General features: G+C 39.2%; 3 protein-coding genes and 2 pseudogenes across 5 annotated transcripts; 2 read left to right on the top strand and 3 right to left on the bottom strand.

Annotated features, from left to right (window-relative positions):
• Positions 1–466: 466 nt before the first annotated feature.
• LOC104711511 (uncharacterized) lies at positions 467–3,308 on the bottom strand. Its single transcript, XM_010428211.3, has 9 exons — positions 2,729–3,308; positions 2,349–2,568; positions 2,091–2,257; positions 1,851–1,996; positions 1,698–1,760; positions 1,523–1,615; positions 1,290–1,451; positions 1,043–1,202; positions 467–936 (listed from the first exon to the last, which is right to left on the bottom strand). Exons 1-9 carry the CDS (start codon positions 2,841–2,843, stop codon positions 656–658), a joined length of 1,407 nt encoding a protein of 468 aa, XP_010426513.1. The 5' UTR covers positions 2,844–3,308; the 3' UTR covers positions 467–655.
• Positions 3,309–3,315: 7 nt separating this feature from the next.
• Positions 3,316–7,081, top strand: LOC147938823 (uncharacterized). Of its 2 annotated transcripts, XM_087465973.1 has the most exons (4): positions 3,316–3,674; positions 4,259–4,327; positions 6,293–6,525; positions 6,610–7,081. In XM_087465973.1, the coding sequence occupies exons 3-4, from the start codon at positions 6,293–6,295 to the stop codon at positions 6,659–6,661; spliced, it is 285 nt and encodes a 94-aa protein (XP_087322099.1). In that variant the 5' UTR covers positions 3,316–3,674; positions 4,259–4,327; the 3' UTR covers positions 6,662–7,081. The 2 variants fall into 2 exon arrangements, with proteins under 2 accessions (XP_087322099.1, XP_087322098.1); XM_087465972.1 differs by lacking the exon at positions 3,316–3,674 and having other exon boundaries at positions 4,030–4,327.
• On the top strand, positions 4,947–6,107 carry LOC147938824 (glutathione S-transferase T2-like; annotated as a pseudogene).
• Positions 7,082–12,211: 5,130 nt separating the features above from the next.
• LOC104711509 (uncharacterized) lies at positions 12,212–18,773 on the bottom strand. Its single transcript, XM_010428208.3, has 3 exons — positions 17,925–18,773; positions 17,570–17,633; positions 12,212–12,814 (listed from the first exon to the last, which is right to left on the bottom strand). The coding sequence occupies exons 1-3, from the start codon at positions 18,674–18,676 to the stop codon at positions 12,212–12,214; spliced, it is 1,419 nt and encodes a 472-aa protein (XP_010426510.2). The 5' UTR covers positions 18,677–18,773.
• Positions 18,774–20,074: 1,301 nt separating this feature from the next.
• Positions 20,075–21,750, bottom strand: LOC109125208 (uncharacterized; annotated as a pseudogene). The gene is made up of 7 exons (XR_015566308.1): positions 21,524–21,750; positions 21,360–21,439; positions 21,164–21,250; positions 21,027–21,077; positions 20,824–20,941; positions 20,355–20,737; positions 20,075–20,263 (listed from the first exon to the last, which is right to left on the bottom strand). The product of XR_015566308.1 is annotated as an uncharacterized LOC109125208 (transcript).
• Between the last annotated feature and the right edge of the window lie 2,919 nt (positions 21,751–24,669).

Below are 24,669 nucleotides of genomic sequence, written 5' to 3'. Positions count from 1 at the left end.
TCCCTCTAAACAATATAGGAATTTCTCACTTTTGCCAACTTCCCTCTACATAATTAGTTATAAGCCTATTATCATATCATCATCATCCACTAGTACCAGTTAGTGGCCTATATTATATCATCATCTTCCATTATTCAAATAAATACTACTAAGTGCTAAGTGTAACATGTTGAGTTTCACATCATTGATGACACTCATGGAAAAGTGGGTAGTCCTTATAATTTTGTAGAAATTGTTTTATTGGTCAAAGTTAATTTTTGCAAAGGCATTTTCTATTTCTACTGGAAATATCCCATTAGAAAAAGTATATCCTTTATGTATATATATCTGCAAAATGAAGTCAAATCAAATTAATAACCTAATAATCCATTGATGACTAATAAATATAATCTTTCTTGATCAAGAACATTTTCTGCCAAGCCATCTTGTAAAAAGTTAACATTTTGCTGATTTCAAGACCAAAACAAAACAGAACAATAAGAATTTTTCCACAAGATATATAAAAGCAATGTTTGTTGCTTCGTCGTACACAACCAATCTAAGAAGAAACAATTAGGGTTATTACAACAATCGTGCCCTAAAGAGTTAGAATACAAGAGTCTCTACAGTCTACACTCTCCTGACTGGTTCAAAAGTTTCCCTGGATGCTTGCTTTTCAGAACCAGAGGAACCATCTCCGGCGCTCAACCGTACCAGTCAATTTACTGGACGATACCTTTATCGGATTTACGCTGATTCTAGTAGCATTTTTCACCGCCCACTCGCCAAAACCTGGTGAAGAAACCAATTCTCTCATCGCCTTTTCCGTGCTCTCTTTAGTGAACTTTTCCAACTCTTCCTTTGTTAGCTTTCTTCTCCCTTCTGGTGTTTTGTGGAATGAAGATGGGAATATATCTGAATCAGACAGTGGTACTGTCCTCAACTTCTTGTTGGAACCTGCATACAGAAGAAAAACCGATTCTTCAAGAACATTACGAGATAAATGGAAATAGTATCAATGAAATCAGAACTCCTAGAGACACACAAAAAGAAAAGCCAAAACCTCTAGGAAGAGGAGAAGCAAACGTAGTAGCATGGGTTAAGCCAGGTCTGCAACTCTCAGGTCTTTGTGCTAACATCTTTTTGCTGATAATCTTTGATATTGTTGAGATGAGAATTCCTGATACCAACGCTCCTCCAGCAAGCAAGGGATCTAAAGAGCTCTGTTAATTAACACAAAATCATGACTTCAATCCCCATAATTAAAGATGAATCAAAAGCAACAGTAGAGAAAGAAAAAAACAAAGTACCTGAAGGATCAGAACCACAGCAAAAGCTCGGATGGTCCAACAGACATAGATTGATGTACCAATATCAATAGAACCATCTTTTGTCACAAAAAATTTCTTAACAGTCCAAAATCCTGACCATGCTCCAAACAGATATACAAATGCTACCAACAGTATCGCCAGCTGCAAATTTTACATAAAGCCGTTTAATAACAAGTAAGGTATATCTAAAAAAAAAATCCAAACTTACATACAGGAAAGTACAAATCTTCACTGATTCCTATCTGCATTGGCAGATCTTGAATTAAACCGCATATGTATTGAAGAAAGTAACCTCCCACACCAATCTGAGAAGATAAAACAAAAGGCTTTGGTTAGTAAATGTTTGATATTAAAAACAAAAGAAGTCAAAGAGAAGACAACTCTCACCATAGACGAGTAGAGAAATAGCTCAAGCCGACTCTTCCCTCTAGTTGGGAGACGCTTTATCCCCTATACACAATCAGTGATCGAGTTAAGCAAGAGGGAAGCCAAGAAACTATAAGCAAAAAGGCTTTTGATATTGTTTTTGAAAACTCATACCTGATAAATGATTAGAGTTGCAAGAATGACAATTCCAAAGGACATGGCACCAATGTAGTAAAACGCTACTGATTTGCTAAGTCTAGAAGCCAAATTCAGCAACACTATCCCCATCATTAAAAACACGATACGGTACATGAAAAACTCTGCCAAGACACAAACTCTACCTTAGTTTAGTTTTTATAATCTGCAAAACACACAGCGATATAACAAACAAAAGAAAACAAAGACAAAGTCTACCTTGTTTAGCAACCAACTCCAAGGTAACGACTTCAGATGAGCTACCATAGGTTCTTATATCAAGGATCTTGTAGTCAAAAGGTGACATTATCCCAACCCAAGGTAACCCTTTTGATACTTTCTCCCACTGACCATGAGAGCACATTCCAATTGCACGCGACGAATTTCTAAAATCAACAAGAATTTAAACTTGGAATTAAGACAAATCCAGGCCTGAGGTTGATGAACACATAACACAGATACTAGATTTTTTTTTACCTGTGGAAGCAAACGTCTATACTTGTTCTTACACTGTTCGATGTATTACTCAAAAGGGTCAACTTCAGTGAATGAGCATATCTATCAATGTGGTTAAGTCTTTCTAATCCACTGATATGTAACCTCTCACATCTCGATGTTGTACCTCGCTTCAGACCAGGAGAATCTATCACCACCTCTGTTCTTGGAGTCACTTGTAACGAACCAGTTTCACCCACAACTGCCAATGTACAAACAAAAATTGGATCTTTTTGGTCGAATTTGTCTTAATTATGTTAAAAAGCTTTGAAATTTAGTGATTCTGAACTGAAATTTTCGAGTCGTAGAAAAATCAGAACGAAACCCTAAAAAGTCTAAATTCAATTCCGACACAAACTTACCGAAGACATGTTCGTCGGAGGAGACAACGGAGAAGAAAGTGAAGAGATTTAGGAAGAGAAGAAACACGACGACATTGATGTTGTAGCTTCGGACAAAGACTGATGAGTCACTCATCGATTTTTCTGTGTGTGTGTGTTTTTTTTTTGTTTTTGTCGGAAGAATAAATCTTATTCCGAAGTTAAACAACGCAGTCAGTCACATAAATAAAGCCATTTCATCGTATTTTTAATTTGCATACACCAAATAAATAAATAAAAAAATTAACACAGACACCTATTTCAAGCTTTTTGTGACACATTCATTCATCAAAGAGTAGCAGCAAGAACCTTCTCAAAAAGACATGTTGCAGCAGGAACTGTAAGCACATGACCAAACCACTCAACTTCTCCCCAAATTTCACAACTTTCTTGTTGTTTTTTCTCAAGAGCAATCTCCGCGCACCAAATCTTATCCAAGTTGTCGTCACCACTAGTACAAGGCGATGATTGATCGACCCACAAAACCGCCAGTTTTCCACCATAATCAACCAATTGAATTCGACAACTCGGAGGGAACTTAGGTAACCTTACCAAACCGTTCAATTTTTCTCCACACTCTTGTGTTAGGGCATATGCATCGGTGTCCCTAAACACTGTCCGTTGCAATTAAGTAATTTAATTTAAATATAAATTCGACATATTACGAAGAAACGTTCTTTATTAGGGGACGTTTTTCCATCGTCCGTCGTTACACGTGTCTGCGTGTGAGATGTTTGTATTGTTTGGGTAGGGTATACCAAAAAATCGAAGCATCACTTTTTTTTTTTTCATCTCCGACTCCCTCTTTCTTGTTTCTTTCTCTCTCGACGGCGACTTGTTTTCCCGGCGAAAGCATCAGTTAATTTCTTCAGACGAATCGATCTGTGGTATCATCTTGAAGAGTATCCGCTGGTTCCAATCTCACGAGGTTAGTGTTCCAACGCCGTTTGCGAATTTAGGGTTTGGTATATTGTTTGTCGATTCGAGATTGATTCTCGATTTAGGGTTCTCGATTGAGTCTCTGATTTGTTATTAGAGTTGGATTTAGGATTATGGGTTTCGTTTTTTTTTATCCTGAATTTAGTCTCTCGATTTAGGGTTCTCTGATTTAGTTTAGGGTTCTCGATTTAGGAATTCTTTTGTATTTTCGATTTTTTTCTCTGATTCGGTAAGTCTGGTGTTCGATTGTTTAGTGTGTGGTTCGATTGTTCTCGATAATAGTTTTATCTCTGGGTTTACGCTGCATATGTCTCTGTTTTTTGTTTTGATTCACGGTTTTGGTTTATGTTTTTTGTTTCGATAGTTGCGTGTCTCGGTTTTGGTTCGAATTAGGTTTTTAGATTATGTTTCTGGGTTAGCTGGATGAGTGTATGAGTTTCTGAGTGTAAGGATGAGTGTAAGGATGAGTGTATGTGTATAAGATTGTTGTTATTTTGTTTGGATAATGTTGATTACTTTTATGTTAAACTGACTCTACCTTGCATATTGTTTGCTGTTCTTGAGTTTCCTCAGGGTCACTTGAAGATAGCAACACATCACGGGAAATCTAAGAAGAAGCAGTGGAGAATCATTGAGTTAGAGGTAATATTTTTTGGTTGGTGTAGAGTTGGTGTCATTAATTCGTTTGCTTGCTTTGTAATTTCTTCATCATAAATTGTTTTGGTTAGTGTAGAGTTGGTCTCATTCATTGGTTTGCTTGTAATATTTGCGGTTTGCTTCTTTAAATAGATCACTATTACATAGATCATTGCTTTGCTTAGTAGTTATCTTATATAAATTGTTTTGGTTGGTGTAGAGTTGGTCTCATTCATTGGTTTGCTTGTAATATTTACGGTTTGTTTCTTTAAATAGATCACTATTACATAGATCATTGCTTTGCTTAGTAGTTATCTTATATAAATTGTTTTGGTTGGTGTAGAGTTGGTCTCATTCATTGGTTTGCTTGTAATATTTACGGTTTGTTTCTTTAAATAGATCACTATTACATAGATCATTGTTTACTTTGTAATTGTCTTACATAAATTGTTTTGGTTGGTGTAGAGTTGGTCTCATTCATTACATAGATCATTGGTTTGCTTTGTAGTTTTCTTATACATAGATCACTATTACATAGATCACTATTACGGTCATAAATTGTGATTAGACTTAGGTAGTTGAAAGATAGGTCTTTATGAATGGTAACTTATTACTTGATACCTTTTCACCTTTTAAACACCAACCTCCCTTCAATCTTTCTCCATCATCTTCTATCTCTCCTCCTTGTTAAACCAACAACATTTCCGAATCCTCATCATCTAAACATCTTCTGCTATGAGTTCTTACATTCCATTCTCTCAGTCCTCTAGTTATATAGAGCTTCTCAACAGTCAAGGAGAGTCACTTAATCAAGAAAACTCTCCTTTTGAGAGTTTTCCATCACCTGGCGAGAATGTTGCTTACGAAGTACCTCCTTACTCGTCTCAAGAATCTCACGATGTACCTCTTTCTCAAGAGACACCTGCCAGGAAGGACAAGAAGAAATGGAATCCAGCCGATGATGAAATTCTTATCAGTGCGTGGCTGAACACTTCGAAGGATCCGATAATTGCAAATCAACAGAAGGGAGGAAGCTTTTGGCAAAGGGTTAACAAATACTATGCGGATTAACCTCATGCTGTAGCCAATGGTGAACAGGGGATGAATATAAACTGTAAGCAGAGGTGGTTTAGGATCAATGAGTGCACAAACAAGTTTTGCGGGGCTTACGCAGCTGCAGAGAGACTTAACAGTAGTGGACACTCTGAGAACGACGTACTAAAGATGGCTCATGACATCTACTTCGCTGAACAAAATACGAAGTTTACAATGGAGCGTTGTTGGTGTTTGTTACGGTTTGAGCAGAAATGGCTGAACCTTAACGTTATTAACAGCCCTTCAACTTCAGTGAGAACAAAGAGGAAACCAATTGGTGCAGCTTCACAATCCGAGCCAGTTGGTGCAGCTTCACAATCTGAGCCAGTTGGTGCAGCTTCACAATCCGAGTCAACCCACAATGACCAAGACTTTGAGATTAGGCCTCAAGGTGTCAAGGCTGCAAAGGCCAAGAGGAACACTGCTAAGGGGAAGGCTCTAGATGAGTACAAGAGCATGTGGGAAGTAAAGAGGGTGGATATGGCTGAAAAAGAGAAGCAACAGAAGCTTGGCATATTAGACACACTTCTAGCCAAACCAGATCCACTTAGTGAAGCTGATCAACTTATCAAGGATAAGATAGTGGCTCAGTATTTCTGAGATTGTGTTTTAGTATCTAACTTTCTATGATTCTGTTTCTGTTTTAGTATCTTAATTTCTATGATTCTGTTTTAGTATCTTACTCGGCTTTCTATGATTCTGTTTTAGTATCTTACTCGGCTTTATATGATTCTGTTTCTGTTTACTATGTAACTCGGCTTAAGATGGTACTTTATATGATTAATCTAAATTTCTGTCTTAAACGATGTTAAATTGTCATTGTGTTTCTGATTGTGTCATTTTGTTCTCTGTGTCTATATGTTAAAAATATGACAGATGGGCCAAGACTACAGCTACTCTCAGCCTGATTCCTCAGATCAATATGATCGATGCTCTGACGACACTGTGCAGAGGGAAATAGAAGCTTTGATTCGGATGGATGAGGCTGAGAGTAGCTTCATGCATGCTCAAGCGAGTCAATACCCTCCTCAACCTGAGGTCGAATTCGGATTCCCGAAGGTTTGCTACTGTGGTGGTCCGCCACTCTTATCTTCAAGTTACAACAGACGGTATGTGGGAGTCCATCTAATGTTAAATATTGCTATGTTGAACTGATTATGAAGTGATATTGCTAATTATATATGTTAATGCAGGTTTTTCACATGTGGGAATATTGATGATGGAGAGATGCATATTCACAAGTGATGGGATGAAGCTGTCATGGAGGAGATGAGAGAGATGGACAGACAATGTGAAGTATTGTCTCAGAAGGTAGATAATCTTGCATTCTCCAGTGACTATGAGTCACTTTGGAGTGATGAAACAGAGCAGAAAATATCACGCCTAGAGAAGGAAGTGTTTGAGCTATGCAAGACCCGAAATAGGTTTAGTATTGGTTTTCAATTGATGGTTTTGGTAGCAATAGTAGGTATGGTTTTGGTAGCTTTTGTATATGTCTAAATCACAGATCATTGTAAGGGCATGTCATTTTGTGAAGTATCACGGGTCATTGTAAGCTATTTGGCATTTTCATATCATGGATAAATGTTTGTGCAATGTCATTTTGTTCAGTATCACGGATCAGTATCACGGATTATTGTAAGCAATTTGGCATTTTGTGGACTATCAAGTATCATGGATCTCTTATCACGGGTCTATGTAACTTCTATTCCTATATATATTCTTCTTTTCTAACATAATACCAAACAAATCAAAGAAGATCACCAACATCCTTTCTTTCTTTGTTCACTTCTCATTTCTTTGTTCTCGAGTTCTTACTCAAAACAAAACAACATCCTTTTTTCCTTACTCTACACTTCTCTTTTTTTCTAAATGGCATCTTCATCATACCATTATCACTACCAAAGAGATGGTATGGATGATGATTTTGATGCATATTTTGATAATTATGCCGAAAATTCTGGTCTCAATCAAGAACCGATAGAGCCAAGGCAACGGATTTTTATCCCAAGAAACCGAGAAGAAGGCCACAATAATCTTTGGAATGATTATTTCAGTGATACTCCAACATATCCTGACTATTTATTTCGGCGACGGTTTCGCATGAACAGGCCATTGTTCATGCGTATTGTGCAACGTCTCTCTACAGAAGTCGAGTATTTCCGTGAATCCTATGATGCAACCGGTCGGGCTAGTCTGTCAACTATACAGAAATGTACTGCAGCAATTCGCCAATTGGCATATGGTACTGCCTCCCACACAGTTGATGAATATGTACGAATTGGTGGTTCAACAGCTCGGAAATGTTTGCACGAGTTTACGGCCGCAATAATCCAGTTGTTTGGCGATGAATACCTAAGACGTCCCAGACCCGACGACCTAGAAAGACTACTCTATGAAAATGAAAAACGTGGATTTCCCGGGATGGTTGGGAGCATTGACTGTATGCATTGGGAGTGGAAGAATTGTCCAACAGCTTGGAAAGGGATGTATTCACGATCAACCGGAAAACCAACAATCATGTTGGAGGCAGTAGCTTCGTACGACCTCTGGATATGGCATGCTTTTTTTGGAGCTCCAGGTACTATGAACGATCTTAATATTCTAGATCGTTCAAATGTATTTGATGACATTCTTAACGGTAAAGCTCCGGAGGTCAACTACTTTGTCAACAGAAGAGAGTACAATTTGGCGTACTATCTCACCGATGGTATTTATCCCAAATGGGCAACTTTTATACAATCTATCCGGCTCCCACAAGGTATCAAAAATTCTCTCTTCTCTAAAAAACAAGAATCTGTGCGGAAAGATGTTGAGCGTGCATTTGGAGTCTTGCAAGCTAGATTCGCCGTTATTAAAAATCCATCTCGGTTATGGGATAAATACAAAATAGCAAATGTTATGAGAGCATGCATAATACTCCATAATATGATTATCGAGGATGAAAGAGGAACATACAGTTACCGAAACATTGTTTCTGAATTTCAACACAGAGATGATGTGGATCAAACATATACCGTCGGTGCTGCCAGTTTGGGTTCCAATATGAGCACTACGATTACTCGTCTTACAGAAATTCGGGATAAAAAAGTCCATGAACGGTTAAAAAAAGATTTGGTTGAGCATATTTGGACTAACTTTGGACATCTTCCATATAATGAAGATTAATTAAAAAAAATCTATGAATTTCATAAAATGTATGTTTTTATCTTTGATGTTTGTATGGTTTATGTTTTTTATCTTTCATGTTTTAATTGTATTTTTTGTTTTTTTCAAGTTTTTGTAAGTTTGTAATTTTCTTATGTTTTTAATGTCAATGTTATATGTTTTATTTAAATTAAAATTTTAATATGTTTTTACATATTTATTTAAAAAATTAATTTTTTAAATTAAAAATACTATGAAGGACCACACCCTGAAGGACACCAATGCTATACAAAACTTAAGAAACTCACAAAATATAAATAAAACTAGAATTTGAACCCGCGCACGCGCGGGATTTTAATTTAAAATATTTTTTATCAATATAAATTTTTGAGCTCAAATATATTTATTGAAATTTTTGAGTATAAATCTATATAAACACTAAACTTATTTTACTAAGTAACATACAACATATATATTATTGAAGATAATGTTTATTTGTTATATTTATTTGCGAGGGATTTTAGTTAAAATTTTTTAGGAATAAAAATCATTGAATATAAATATAATTAGTCATTTAAAGTTTAAAAGATAAATCCAAATAAAAGTCATACTTATTTTACTAATATATATATATATATATATAATATATATATATATATTGTCTAGTGTCAATAATATATATTGTCTAGTGTCAGTAATGTTTTTCTGGTAAATCAATAATATATAACGTAGTAACAAAAACTGATTTAAAGAATCTCCCTCGAAGAGTACATTTCATATTTATATCGAATGAAAACATCATTTTAAAATTTCTAACACCGAAGATCGATCATTGACCTAATTATAGAAATCATTTAAATATATCGATATCCCATATTAAATGCAAATATACAAAGTTTGATGAACACTTTTACTGTTATGTCACTACAACGGAGTTATCCAAGTGCATCGCCTGTCATAATAGAATTTCCGACCAAGTCAAGAATGCGTAAATGGTGAAATGATTAAACCCGACATCCGTTCACTAATCCAAATTACATATATGTCTAAAACCTTTCATATGTTATTTTCATATGTTAATTTTGTGATGCAACCTCAGCTTCGTCTTTTAAAAAAAATATGGTGTACTTTAGTAATATGTTATTTCTGGCAATGTTTTTGGTTAAAAGCATTTGATCATAAATTGATAAAATCTCAAGCATGTTTTATATATATTTTTATTTATCATGTTATAGAATTTTAGCTCCGGTTGATAATATGCATTCTGAGATATACTATACATGTCACTTTTTAATAACGACTTACATATCATTTTCTCTATATATTGTGACCATTGATTTTGTGTTTTTTTAGATGGATTAATTTTTCAAGATTCTTTTTCATAGTTTTTCCCAAAAAAAAAGTGTGACTCTTACAATATCTTTGTTTTAGATCAAAACTTTTAAGTTGAGTTAAATAATTAATCTTTTATTTTTCTATAAGTGAAATTGTTTCTTAGAAACTAATATTTCACTTCAATTTTATTTTTATGTTTAGAATTTTATAAATACAATTACATAAATTGTTTTTTACTCCACATGTATTAAAATCTTACTTATATTCTAAAACTTAGTAACTCATTCTAAATTTTGGAATATGATCATTTTTGGTTAAAATTTGAATAATAATATTATTAGTAAAATAAATCAATAGTATTATTTTTACTATTTTAAAATATTCATTTATTTAAAACATTTGGGTTTAATATAGGCTTTTAAAGTGTTATGAATGAATGGATTAGAAGCTACATAGTGGATTAGTGTTTAGGATTAGGCCCAAATAAAAAGAATGAGTTGCTGATGTGGCAGCATAAGGAGTGAGGAAAGGTAACTATATATATATAAATAATTGAAGGACCAAAATTCTGTCCCAACCGATGCACATGCCCTTAGTGTCAAACCATTTGAACACTCGGTCAGAATTATAATAAGTGTATAAAACGTTCTCTATCACGCAATGAGAAACCGTATAGAGAACATCTCTTAGCTCTTCTCCAACCTTGTCCCATCTACCTTCCTTGGGACTGTAAGCAATCACACGACGATGGCAATAAGACACCATGTGGAACTTTCCATCAATACATGTGGTTTCGGAGAATGCAAAGTCCCGTTTTGTCTCGCTGAAAGGGATAGGTTTAGGATCCCAAGTTTGTGTTTTAATTTGTGTCAAACACCTCAAATAAGTTCTTCGAGGAATCTCCACAGCTTCTTGCAGCTACATATATCTTTCCATCAAGGACGCTAGTAGACATTCCCATTGGCTCCACCGGCAAGCTTGGAGCCTCGCGCCACGTGTGAGACATGCAATCCAGAATCATGACGCTAGAGCATACGCCAATGCTGTAGATATCAGAACCAACCGCCACTAGACCCGGAATGTGCGGACGAGGAGAATCGGGAATGGGGACTGTAGCCAATCCAAAGCATACCCACTTGTGTCGTCGTCATTGTTTGAGGTTTTATCAGGTTTCCGGCAGAGGGTGAACCAGCGGCTAGAGTTCAAATAAGGTTTCGACATTAAGCACACGTAGATACAACTCTCGGTGCGTCCTAAGACTGATCGGGCCTTGTAAAGCTCCGGTGAAGTTAGGATTAGATCGAAAGCTCTTGGAGACAAGGGAGAGGGTTGGATAGTACAATATTGAGACACGTGCGACGCAGCTCAATAGCAAACCATTGGGAAGTGACATAATTGGGATCGATTCTGGCGTCGACGACGGCTTCAGCTGATATGCTTCGGAGCTCATCTAAGATAGAAAATAAGAGTAGAAAGAGGAAGAAGTAGAAGAAGAAGAAGAAGAAGAGATGCGCCTTTGCGGCGGAGATAAAAGATCAGAAATGTAATTAATTGTTATTGATAATGTTTACAGAGAAAGAAAGTGAGATTAAATACAAAGAGACTTCTAAGTATTTTGGGCTTAAACAATAATCAAGCCCATTAAGGCCTATTAAACTTCTTGAGGTCGTATCATAATCAGCTTCTTCTTTTCCGGTGACATTGACGGTGTCAGCTACGACTTCTTCTTCTTTTCTGACTTTTTTTTTAATACGGCATGACATGTTACTCGACGGCATTACGTAGCCAGCAGTTTCTCAATTTGGCTTCAGATAAATGAATCCTGGTTTGGTTTGGATTGGTTGGTTCGATTCGATCTTTTTCCCCACCTTTTTATAAACAAGAAATCAACAATTTGGTCTAGCAACTACGTAGGATAATAAAGCCAAGGATCTGTTCAAGCAAGCACTTGCTTCGTACACACGAAACCTAATGACAACAATAAATTTACAAATATTTACTACAATAAAATAAAATAAAGATTCACTAACTGAATTCAGAGTCAGAGGATCATCTCTATCTTCGTTACTTAACGATTCATTTAATCTGATAAACGCATGGTAAATCTATCAATTAATCGATAAAAGTCAAGGTGAAAAAATTGGTTCTTGAATCGCCTCTTTAGTAGTTTCTCTAGCTAGTTAATTTCTTAACACTCTTCTTTCGTTCCATTAGTCCCTTGGGTTGTTGTCGAAAGAAAAAGAGAATGTAATAGCTTTGTTAAAGTGGCTTTTAGAAAAGAGAATCTGAAGCCAAACTCAAACGAAGTGAATATCAAACTTCCATGAATTCGTTTTCTGCTGCTTCTCCTCCAGTAGCCTCCTCAGTGTTGACAGGCACACTGAACATGTACTGGTTCTGATGCTCTACCAAGTACTGCATCGATCTCTTGGTGTCTAGAAACAATCGATAAACTCTCTCAATGTCCTCAATCTCCACGACTTTCCCTTTACGTTTCAGGCAAGCCAAAGCAGCTGCATTGATCAGATGAATCGCGTACCTAAGCGAGGTATCACATCCAATCAAAGTCAGAAGCTGTTTCGCCTCTTCTTTCATCTCCACCTCTTCTTCTTGGCAACGTATCTCCAAGATCTTTTTGATCTCGTCTTCAGTGTAAGGCTGCGTTGTGATGATGAGAAGACGGTCAAGGAGATCGATTGGGATCCCGTGTGGTGATACCTGGTTTGTTCCACGGATCCTTGTCATTCCTCTGTTTGTAGCTACGACGAGGATAGGAGACATGTCGTTTTCGAGTGCTCGGTTTAGGAATGAGAAGCATTCAATATCAAGCATATGGACTTCATCGATGAAGAGTACACCAGGTACTATTTCAGCTTTCCCTTCTTCTCTCCATTCTGCAACTTTACTATCGATTTGCTCTCGTGTTAGGGGTAGATCCAACCCCAACAAAAGGGCCCGGCCCAGGAAAAAGCCCATAGATATCCCTTTCAAGAGATAAGGGTATTATGGTATTTTTCCTAGACGAACCGACACGATTCCCTATAAATACGGGCGTACGGCCTGTAGAAAAGGGGATCGGAGAAAAGCAGGAGAATTGGTGCAGCAAGTACAAAAAGCTTAGCTCGTCCAAGCAAAAGTCAACGGTTCTAAACTCATAGCTTGGAGAATCGACGAGATATCAGCTCGTCTACTATCCTCGTCTACCTTTGTAACCCGTTTAAGTCGCGTTGTAGCCCGTCTTTTGTGTTTCGACATCAATATAATAGAAGAGAACTTCGACCCTCTTTGACTGAACTAAACATATTAATTGTGACCAAAAGGGACATCAACAATTTGGCGCGCCAGGTAGGGGGGAGCCAAGTCAAAGTTTTCTAAAAAAATTGAAGAACGGACCTACACCGACAGGACAGGATGACAATAATTGACAAGGAAAGAAGCAAAGAAGCAAGCTCGTCGGGGGGAACGATAACCCCAGCAACGGATCAAGCGGAGCAGACAGTCCTTCCCACGCCAGACGCTCCACGAAAGACTGTGACAGTAGAAAGTCCGAAGACCTTCGTCATAGCAACAAATTTGACGACCCCGACGACCGTAGAGGCACCACAGGCGCCGACACAACTTTCTTTGCTCAACAACCAGCCCGTCTCTAGTATAGACGAGCTGTTCCGGGGGATCTTAACACGCCTTGACCAGCAGGAAGAGCGAACAAACAACCGTTTGGATGCACTCACTGCGGCACAACTTAACTCGGAAGATGAAATCAACCATCTCAACAACGCTCGGCTCAACCCAGTGAACTTCACCTCGGTAAGAACAACGCCAGGGTCGTATGTGCAAACCAGCGGATTAGGACGTAATCCTGCCCAGCACCCTATCGAGCGGAATAACGACGTAACCGATCTAACGAAGGACGCCGAGCTAAAAGAAATCAAAGAGCAAATGAAAGAAATGGCCGCAATGATTCAAAAAGCAACGGATAAGGCACCCCAAGTCGGACTTATGCTCGAAGCAACACAGCGAACCCCGTTCTCTCGGAGACTCGCTACGACGACGGTCAGACGGGCAGTCAAGCCACGGTTGGGTCACTATGACGGAACAGTCGACCCGCGAGATTTCTTACTCACCTTTGGCGTAGCCCTCGGCCCTTTACAGTTCAGCCCGGCGGAATACGACGCTGGAGCTTGTCAAGTTTTCGCCGAGCATCTAACAGGAACCGCATTGAGTTGGTTCTCGAGACTCCCACCCGGATCAATCGATAGTATCAGGGAGTTGATAACCGAATTTTTGAAGCAGTTTTCTGTTTTGTTCGAGGATAAGAATTCCCATGCCGACTTATACGCCTTAACTCAGCACAAGGGAGAATCGCTTCGGTCCTTTATAGGATGATTCAAGGAAGTTTACGTCAACATTTCAATTCCGGACGCTGCCGCAATTGTCGCACTTCGAAATGCGCTCTGGTATGAATCTTGGTTCAAGGAAGAGCTGTCTTTAACGCACATCGAGACCATATCCGAGGCATTACTCCGAGCTGCAAAACACATTGGACTCGAGGAAGAGAAAGCTATCAATGCTAAGAAGCATTCCCTAGAGGCAAGTGCGACGCCCAAACAGCTAGTAGCCGCAGCTCCAAAAGTTGACTACGTCGAGCCTCGACAACATTTCGTCAGAAACCAAGATCGAACTCGCCGAACTTTTGCGATCGGTGAAAACAAGTATATACGGAAAGAGGGAGGTGAAAATAGTGCAACCCCGTACTGCGATTACCATCAGAGTACAACCCACGCAACTGACGAGTGTCATTACCTCCAGAAGGTATTGATGGAGCGATACAAGAAAGGCGCAATAGTCGTCGAGCCCGACAGAAGCAAGACAACCCGACCTGGACGAAGCGACGCCAAGCGCGCCGAATATATCGCTCGAAAATTCGTCAAGGATTCAAAGGTACTAGCCGACCAAAGCGAAGACGAGATGGAAATTCAGAACCTACTCACCGAACGGCGCGAAAACAGCGGTAACGAAAAACGACCGCATACAGACCGCAAGCCCGACCAACGTCCTCCGACGATACGACGAATCAACATGATAATGGGCGGGCTAGCCGGATGCAACGATTCGGTCAGAGCGATCAGAGATTATACTAAAAAGGCTGAAATCACGAAATCTTGGCCGTCAAGGTTCGAGGCTGAAGGCATGCCAATCACTTTCGACGGAAAAGATCTAGAAGGCTTGGATTTACCACATAACGATCCATTGGTCGTCGAACTCTTGATCGACGAAAGTGAGGTGACGAGAATATTGATCGACACTGGAAGCTCAGTCAACGTCATCTTCAGAGACGTGTTGGCCAAAATGGAAGTCGGCGAACGGGACATTATGCCAGAATGTCACTCTTTAACCGGCTTCGACGGGGATCATCTTATGTCCGTCGGCACCATCACCTTACCAATCTTTGTTGGGGGGATAGCCAGATACTTTCGGTTCGCAGTTATCGACAAGCCAACGATCTACAACGTCATCCTTGGAACCCCATGGCTCCACAAGATGAAAGCCGTCCCGTCAACATATCATCAGTGCGTTAAGTTCCCAACTTCGAAAGGAATATACACACTGCATGGCAATCAGCAAACTGCACGGGCCTGCTTCCTGATCGAGCATAAGCTTCACACTGGAAAGAAATTATAGCAATCAAAGCAGCGGGTCGGCGACAGTAGCACGTCACCGACAGACGGGAAGCCGACTGCCGTCCAACAGGGCATTGCCGCGGTCGAAGAGGTGATCCTAGACGAGAATGACAAGAAACGATGCGTCAATATCGGCACGGAGATAACATCCGCCATGAGGAACGAGTTGATACTCTTCCTCAGGACTAACATCTCAACGTTCGCATGGAGCGTGGCTGACATGAAAGGAATCGACCCAAGTGTCACGACCCATGAGCTCAATGCCGACCCGACGCATAAGCCAATCAAACAGAAACGGCGCAAGTTAGGCTCTGAAAGATCGCAAGCAGTGAACGACGAAGTCGACAAACTCCTCGGCGCCGGGTCAATCAAGGAAGTAAAATATCCAGAGTGGCTAGCTAATCCGGTGGTCGTAAAAAAAAAGAATGGAAAGTGGCGAATCTGCGTCGATTTTACCGACCTTAATAAAGCTTGCCCAAAGGATAGTTTCCCATTGCCAAGAATCGATCAGCTCGTCGAAGCGACTGCAGGCAACGAGCTGTTAACCTTTATGGACGCCTTCTCCGGTTACAACCAGATTCTAATGCACAAGGACGACCAGGAAAAAACATCGTTTATCACAGATAGAGGGACGTACTGCTACAAGGTCATGCCTTTCGGCCTTAAAAATGCGGGAGCGACGTATCAACGGTTAGTCAATAAGATGTTTGCCGAACAACTCGGCCGGACTATGGAGGTCTACATCGACGATATGCTCGTCAAGTCACATCACGCAAAGGATCATATCACTCATCTGCGACAATGCTTCGATACCCTCAACAAGTATGGGATGAAGCTTAATCCGGCCAAATGCACATTTGCAGTCAAATCCGGCGAATTCCTTGGGTACCTGGTAACCAGACGAGGCATCGAGGCGAACCCGAAGCAAATTAAGGCAATCATCGATCTACCACAACCAAAGAACGCCAGAGAAGTACAACGATTAACTGGACGGATCGCTGCTCTAAACCGTTTTATATCCAGATCAACCGACAAGTGTTTACCATTTTACCAGCTTCTCAAAACAAAGGGCAAGTTCGAGTGGACCGAGGCCTGTCACAGCGCGTTCAACGAGCTAAAGAACTACTTATCGACCCCACCGATCTTAGCAAAACCAGAGCTCGGCGAAATCTTGTTTCTTTATATCGCGGTCTCAGAGTCGGCTGTCAGCGGTGTACTCGTTAAAGACGATCGAGGAGAATTCATAATAAAAAAGCGACGACACACTAAAAGCAATATAACGACGAGATAGAAGAATGGAAAAATACCTGAACGACGGAAGCACCAAAAACACGAGAAGAAGATAACAAGATTAGAGAGGAAGCGATATTTATAGGGGGGGGAAAGAGGAATCCGGAAACGTCATCATTGCAGCACGCGCTCCATGACGATCCAGCTTCCGGATTTCACGCGCTCCAAGCACCGAACGCGACGATTCGACCCTCAACGTTGGAAACTACGCCTTCACGCGCTATTCTATATCATCCCACGCGCAGTCCTTCGCCTAAAGACTACGAACTAGAGGCGAGGGGGGGGGGACTATTGTTAGGGGTAGATCCAACCCCAACTAAAGGGCCCGGCCCAGGAAAAAGCCCATAGATATCCTTTTCAAGAGATAAGGGTATTATGGTATTTTTCCTAGACGAACCGACACGATTCCCTATAAATACGGGCGTACGGCCTGTAGAAAAGGGGATCGGAGAAAAGCAGGAGAATTGGTGCAGCAAGTACAAAAAGCTTAGCTCGTCCAAGCAAAAGTCAACGGTTCTAAACTCATAGCTTGGAGAATCGACGAGATATCAGCTCGTCTACTATCCTCGTCTACCTTTGTAACCCGTTTAAGTCGCGTTGTAGCCCGTCTTTTGTGTTTCGACATCAATATAATAGAAGAGAACTTCGACCCTCTTTGACCGAACTAAACATATTAATTGTGACCAAAAGGGACATCAACATCTCTGGTTTCTGCTCGGATCTCGCCTGTATCACCCGTGAAAAGGGCTTGAAACCCTTGAGTCCTACAATGCACAACAATGAAACAAGAATACAGTTAATGACTTTGATGGAAAAAAGGACTAATCCTTATCTGTATTCAATGAAAACGTATCAAATGTCCAAACCTAAAGTTGAAAAGAACCGATCTTTACAAGCTAAACCCTCTCAACCATCAACCAAATACACAATCATGTAACCATCTCTATCAAGTTCCAAGCCTAAAACTACAAAAAGAAGCAATCTTTTTCAACCTAAACCTCAAAACTAAGCAATTGAAAACATTAACAAAAACAGAGAAGTATCAAAAAACGAACCTGCTATTAATAACATCAATCTCATGAAGTGTGACAGTATGCACAACCTCTTTCCACTTCTGAAGCTCACCTTCAGGGCACTGCACAAACTTAGTCTTTGATCCCATAACATCAAAATCTCTAGACCTCGTAAACGATCTTCCAAGCTTAGTGATCTTCCCACAAGCTCTATCAAAAACTATAACATCACCACTCTGTACTTTCTCCTTATCCAACGCCTCAATCAGTTTCGGTCCCAAACCATGATCAGATTCCATATCAGTCGTCTTCATAGTTATCTTCCCAGTCTTGTTCACAGCACCACCAGAAGAAGCAGGTCGATCAATCGAAATCGATACAACTTCTCCTTCCAACACCTCTGTTTCTTCCTTGATCCTAACACCAATAGCTTTACGAAACGCTTGAGTTAAAGCTTCAGTCTTTGACATCTCTAGTGAAAAGATCTCACTTCCTGCGATCATGGTGAACGGTGTTTCTAACCCTAGCGACTTAGCTATACCCATTGCTATTGCGGTTTTACCCGTTCCGGGTTGACCCGCTATGAGTATAGCTCGACCCGCGATTTTGCGTTCTCTGATCATCTGAAGGATTACTCCGGCGGCTTTGCGTGCTTTGATTTGACCAACCATGCCTTCGGATACGGCTCGTGGCTCGAGTACTGAGTCGAGACCTAAGCCTCGTATGTGTGAGTGTGCTCCGATTCGTTCAACTCTGGTTAAGTCTCGAGTCTCTGATAGCTTAAGTTCTGCCATTGTTTGAGTTCGCCGGAGGAATGAGAGTTGCTAGGGTTTGAGGGCTTCGTCACAAAGGTTTTAGACTTGAGAGAAGAATCGCCAAAAGAGTCTTTCTTCTTCGTGTTCTATTTTATAAGAGTTTTGGAAACTGATATATTTTCGTGTTATTTACTTATTTAGGAGCCGGGGGAAAATTAACATTTTTTTTGTTTATATATTAAGAAAAATATATTAAAATGAGAAATTTTCGAATTATTATTATGTTTTTGGTCTTTGTAATTTTGGATTTGTATATTATGTTTGTAATCTTGTTAAGTTTTTGTGATTTAAAAAGAAAAACAATTTTATTTGTAACGTTTTAATGATTCAAACATTTTAATGATTTAGAGTTTATAGGCACACTGAACATGTACTGGTTCTGATGCTCTACCGAATGAGAGTTGTTAAAGTTTGAGGGTTTCGTCGCAAAGGTTTAGAGTTTAGAGAAAGATCAGTGGATCACCAAGAGTCCTTTGTCAACCAAACAATTAGAAAGTACCTCTAAGATTGGTTGCCCAAACTGCTAAAGATATAAACATATGAGTCGTAGAGCCCTCAGACATGAATATGATACATGGATGTCTGGTTTCAGGTTCAAACTCTGTGCTATTTGCATCAGGCAAGCAGGAAGTGAGCGTGCAAACTCGATGACAGCGATCTGCATTCCAAGACAGATACCGAGGAAAGGGATATTGTTTTCTCGGGAGTATTTTGCTGCAAGAATCATCCCCTCCATTCCCCTATCACCAAACCCTCCAGGGAGAAGAACTCCATCTGCGTCCTGAAGAAGCAAAATATGCTATGTTTTGAATCATCAGGCTTCTCAAAGATTGCCAAAAAATAAAAAAAAACAAATAACAAACATTTAGTAACTTCCAAGCAGCCTCATATGCGCGTGAATCCTGCCCAAAAGAGATACAAATTCTGTTTTAGAGTATTCATTAAGAGGAAAATTAGCATGAATGTGATTAACCACACTTGTTTAGCTCTTTCTTGGTGGTCTTTTCGAGATCACAAGATGGAACCATATCAACTACAAGCTTTTTCCGGATAGCCACAGAAGCATGGAAGAGGGCCTAATTAACCAATGAGCAGGGTCATTAAACCAAACCTTAATTGTAATGTGCCATGAGAGAAAGTGATGTATAATTTTATCTTCAAGACAGAGAGATAGGCATCTGAGAGATCTGTATATTTCCCCACGATAGCGATTCTCACCTGTAAAACATTTACTTGGGTTTCAAGAAAGAGACATCGAGTTTGGAGACTACAAAAACTATTCAATTCTTTGGCAGTTGAGACCCACCGGTACATTTAAATTGTCACTAATTTCTACCATTGAAGCCCAAATGCCTAAAGAAGGTTCTTTAACAATACCAGAAAGGTTCAAGACTTTTGAGATTGCTTCATGAGCCTTCTGATCTTGTTTCAAAGGACAACGAGAAGTGTTGCATCTAATGAGTTTTGTTTTCGAACATCATTACAGTAGTTGAAAACTCGTACCTTCAGCATCAAAGGGATGTGCCAGATGTTGTGAACATCATAGAGTGAGAAGATATTCTGAATCTGAAAACAAGTGGGGAACCTGATTAACCGAGAGTTTTGAGTAAGCAAGAGTACAACACAACAAAGAAAACTAAAACAAGATGCATCATACCAGAAAATAGCAAAATCGAGATAGCTTTGCTTTTACATTCTCTTCTAGTACCTAACAGTAAAAGAAGAAGTTCGAGTATTATATAACAGAACAAGAAGATATAGATGAACAAGTTAAAACCTTTGTGCCCCGACAAGCTATGATATTTATTAGGTGTCAATCTCAAGCTTCGTAGATCTCTAATGCTGTGCTGTGTTGGTTTTGTTTTCTGAAATAAGAGATTCAAAGCAAATGAAGTTTCTCAAATACATATACACATACCTGTTCACCAACAACACTGACCACAAGCACGAGAGTAACATGGATAAGGCAGAAGTTATCAGGCCCTACACTGTATGATAATTGGCTAAGTGCTTCAGTGAAAGGCCTGGACTCATTATCTCCTGCAAACACACAAAGATTTCTCTGTATTATACACAGAAGAAGCACACAAAAAGATAATTGAAATTCTCGGTGTTATAAATGTTACCTATAGTTCCACCTATTTCAGTGATGCAAACATCAGGAGGACCTTCTTTTCCATCTACAGGAATCATTGCAACTCTCTCTACCCATTCTCGAATTGTATCAGTGACGTGAGGAACAATCTATAAATCCATTACCAACCAAAATTTATAACTCAAAGCTTATTATGGTTACAAAGTAGAAATGTTGAAACTATCTTTTATTTACCTGAACAGTCTCTCCTAAGTAATCTCATTTCCTCTCTTTATCCATCACATACTGTGACAATAACAACAAGAACAACAAAAGTACTTTAGTTTTCGACTTGTTGCAGATAAATCCAAAGATAAACATTATGTAGTTACCTGCTGAATCTTCCCGTAAGTGATGTTGTTATCTCGAGTTAATGTGATATCTAGAAACCTCTCGTAGTTTCCAAGATCAAGATCCACCTTTTTTTTTAAACCCATCAAAAAATAGTTTTAAGTCACTTAAATCCAAATGCTAGAAAAGAACAGAGGTGAGATTTTTTTTTTTTTTTTTTTTTTTATAGTTTTTTACCTCACTACCATCATCCAAGACAAACACTTCTCCATGTTCGTAAGGAGATATGGTTCCAGCATCATAGTTCAGATAAGGATCTAGAGATAATAAAAAATGGCTTTAGAATGAGTGTTCCGTAAGCAAACATTATATACATTTTGAACTTAATGTAAGCAAGATACCAATTTTGATACAAGTAACACGAAGACCACAGGACTGAAGAAGAACACCAACACTGCTTGCAGTGATTCCTTTTCCTAATTTACTCACAACACCTCCAGTTACAAGCACGTACTTCATCTTCCACTTTTATATCATGGAACAAAACATCACCAAACCATATTTTAAGAAAAAAAAGCAATCAGTGAGTTGCAAAATTTCATGTTTCATAGAGACAAACCAGATATGAGAAAACTGAGAAGCTTTGAAACAGAGGATCTCTGTTTTAAGGTTTTGATATTAGCGGGAAATACAGAGGATCCCCTTGTCTTTGTAATTTTCCAACACTTGTAACAGCTTGTTCTTCTGACAAGCATAAACCTCTTGTCTCAGGTATGTGATTATGTCCCTGTGAAACATATCTTGGAACTTGGATTAACTCTAGTTGTATTTTGAGAGAAACTATCTCAAAAACGGTATTGTATAAGTCAAATATCAGAGCTTACGTTTTTCTCTTCAACAATATAGCATCATCATATATCTGTTGATCAAGTTTCATATACATTTCTTCTCTAGTTTATGAAAGATTGTTTAAGAACACAAAATAAAGAATAACTCTCTTTATTAAAACTCAAAGGAAACTAACTCAAAACCTTTAAGAAGAATTCTCTCAATCTCTCACACAATCTCTCAAAACTCTTTCTCAAAAACTATATGTGATGCAACACCCTGCAACACTTTATATAGAGAAGCACTCTTTGCTAATTTCCAAAAACAAATTGGAAAACTAACTTATTCAAAGAATTCCTAAAACTCAAATATGTATATTTAGCTTTTCTCCTAAATATACTTGACTTTAGCCTCAAGCTAATTCAAGCTTAACCAACATTCTACCCCTTAAGCTTGAAATCTTCCTTTGACTCTCCTTCGGTATCTTGAACTCCAATGACATCTCTCATTTCTTTGAACTTAATTCTTCCAAGTGCTTTAGTCAGAATGTCAGCCCTTTTCTCATTACCCGGGACATGTTCAACTTCAATTTGTTCATTCTCAACACACTCTCGTATGAAATGAAATCTTCGATGAATGTGTTTGCTACGTCCATGAAAGACTGGATTCCTGGTAAGAGCAATAGCAGATTTGTTATCAACTCTTATCATAACCTTTGCACACTCATTCCCAATGATCTCTGCAAGAAGTTCTTGTAACCAAATGGCTTGTTTGGCGGCCTCGGTAGCTGCCATGAATTCGGCCTCGCATGAAGACAATGCCACGACTTGTTGCTTCTGTGAACTCCAAGTGATCGGACATTCATTGAGATAAAAGACATGTCCACCCGTGCTCTTTCCATCATCTTTGTCCACACAATGGCTACTATCACTATAGCCAACCAAACCTAGCTCAGCTCCTTGCCTAAAGTGAAGACCATGACAGAGCGTTCCTCGGAGGTATCTCAAAACCTGCTTTAGCGCCTTGCCATGTGACTCTCTTGGCTCGTGCATGTACCTGCTTAACACACCCACACTAAAAGAAAGATCAGGCCGGGTATGAAGTAAGTATCTAAGGCACCCAATTTTTCTCCTGTAATCCTTCTCATCAATACGACCCTCTGTTTCAGCCTTAGACAACTCCAAACCTGAGATCATTGGAGTGCAAACCGCATTACACTCACTCATTCCAGCTTCTTCCAGGATCTTCATTGCATAACGTTCTTGATTTAACATAATCCCATTTCTTCCTTGACAAACTTCGATACTGAGATAATATGTGAGTTTGCCTAAGTCACTCATCTCAAATTTTTCAGCCATACCTTTCTTGAAATCATGAACTAACCGCAAATCCGAACCCATGACAAGCAGATCATCGACGTAAACAGCTACAACAAGAAGACTTTCCCCTATCTGCTTTATGTACAAGGATGGCTTTTTAGAACACCTCTCAAAGTTTAATTCTCTGAGAATTGAGTTTAACTTTGTGTTCCATGCTCGAGGAGCTTGTCTTAATCCATAGAGAGCTTTGTGTAGCTTATACACTTTTTCCTCACTTCCTTTTGTTACAAAGCCCTCGGTTGGCTCACATATACATCCTCTTTCAATTCTCCATGTAAGAACGCAGTTTTTACATCAAGGTGATGCACTTCCCATGTGTTTGTTGCGGCTAAGGCAAGAATGAGTCTTAACTGTTTCAATGCGAGCAACTAGAGCGAACACCTCATCAAAATCAACTCCATGTCTTTGTACATAGCCTTTTGCCACAAGTCTTGCTTTGTACTTGTTGATGGAACCATCAGAGTTGCGTTTGATTTTAAACACCCACTTTAAGCCGATTGACTTCACGCCGATAGGAAGATCAACTAAGGTCCAGGTTCTGTTCTTAACTATTGACGAGATTTCCTCCTCACATGCATCTCTCCATTCTTTAAACTCATTTGCTTCTCTAAAATCCCAGGGTTCTTCGTTAATCGACAATAGGAGATGCTCAGCTTCAACTTCTGCCAAGAGTACGTAATCGCTTAAATAACTTGGTTTGGTGCTTAAATAACATATTTAAAATGTCACAAATCTGTGACGTAAAATTTTTGTCACAAACGTTCGTCTCAATGTGACCATTTTTTGTAGTGTGAGGATCGACGTAATACTAGCTCAGATGTCTGGTTCGCTGGTTCAAGATCGGTCGAATCAAGTGGAGTCAATTCAGGTAGCAGGTCTTCTTCTTCTTCTATATCGTCTTCTTCATTGTGTGCTCTGTTTTCCTCTTCCTCTGTTTCCTCTGTTCTTTCATTGTAATCTCTGACTCCATTGTTCCCAAATTCTCCAAAGCTGATCGTGAATTCTCCTGGTTTTTCAGAATTTGCTGTGTTCCAATTCCATCTTTTGTTTTCATCAAAGAATACGTCTCTACTCACTGTAATTCTTCTAGCAGTTGGGTCTAAGAGACGGTAAGCTTTAGAACCGGGCTCTGTTCCGAGATAGACAAGCGGTTTGGACCTGTCATCCAACTTTTTCAGGTGTGGTGCTTCAATCCTTGCATAACATACACATCCAAAGACTCTTAGATGTTCGACATTCGGTTTCCTTCCCTTAAGTGCTTCATAGGGTGTTTGATTGTTCAAGGATCTTGTTCCCACTCTGTTTATGAGGTAGGTTGAATGTCTGACTGCTTCTCCCCA

Source organism: Camelina sativa, chromosome 9 (genome assembly GCF_030686135.1).
Source record: "Camelina sativa cultivar CO46 ecotype springtype chromosome 9, ASM3068613v1".
NCBI classification, from domain to species: domain Eukaryota; kingdom Viridiplantae; phylum Streptophyta; class Magnoliopsida; order Brassicales; family Brassicaceae; genus Camelina; species Camelina sativa.
The sequence above is the reverse complement of the archived record's forward strand: the minus strand, read 5'-3'. Positions and strand labels throughout refer to the sequence as shown.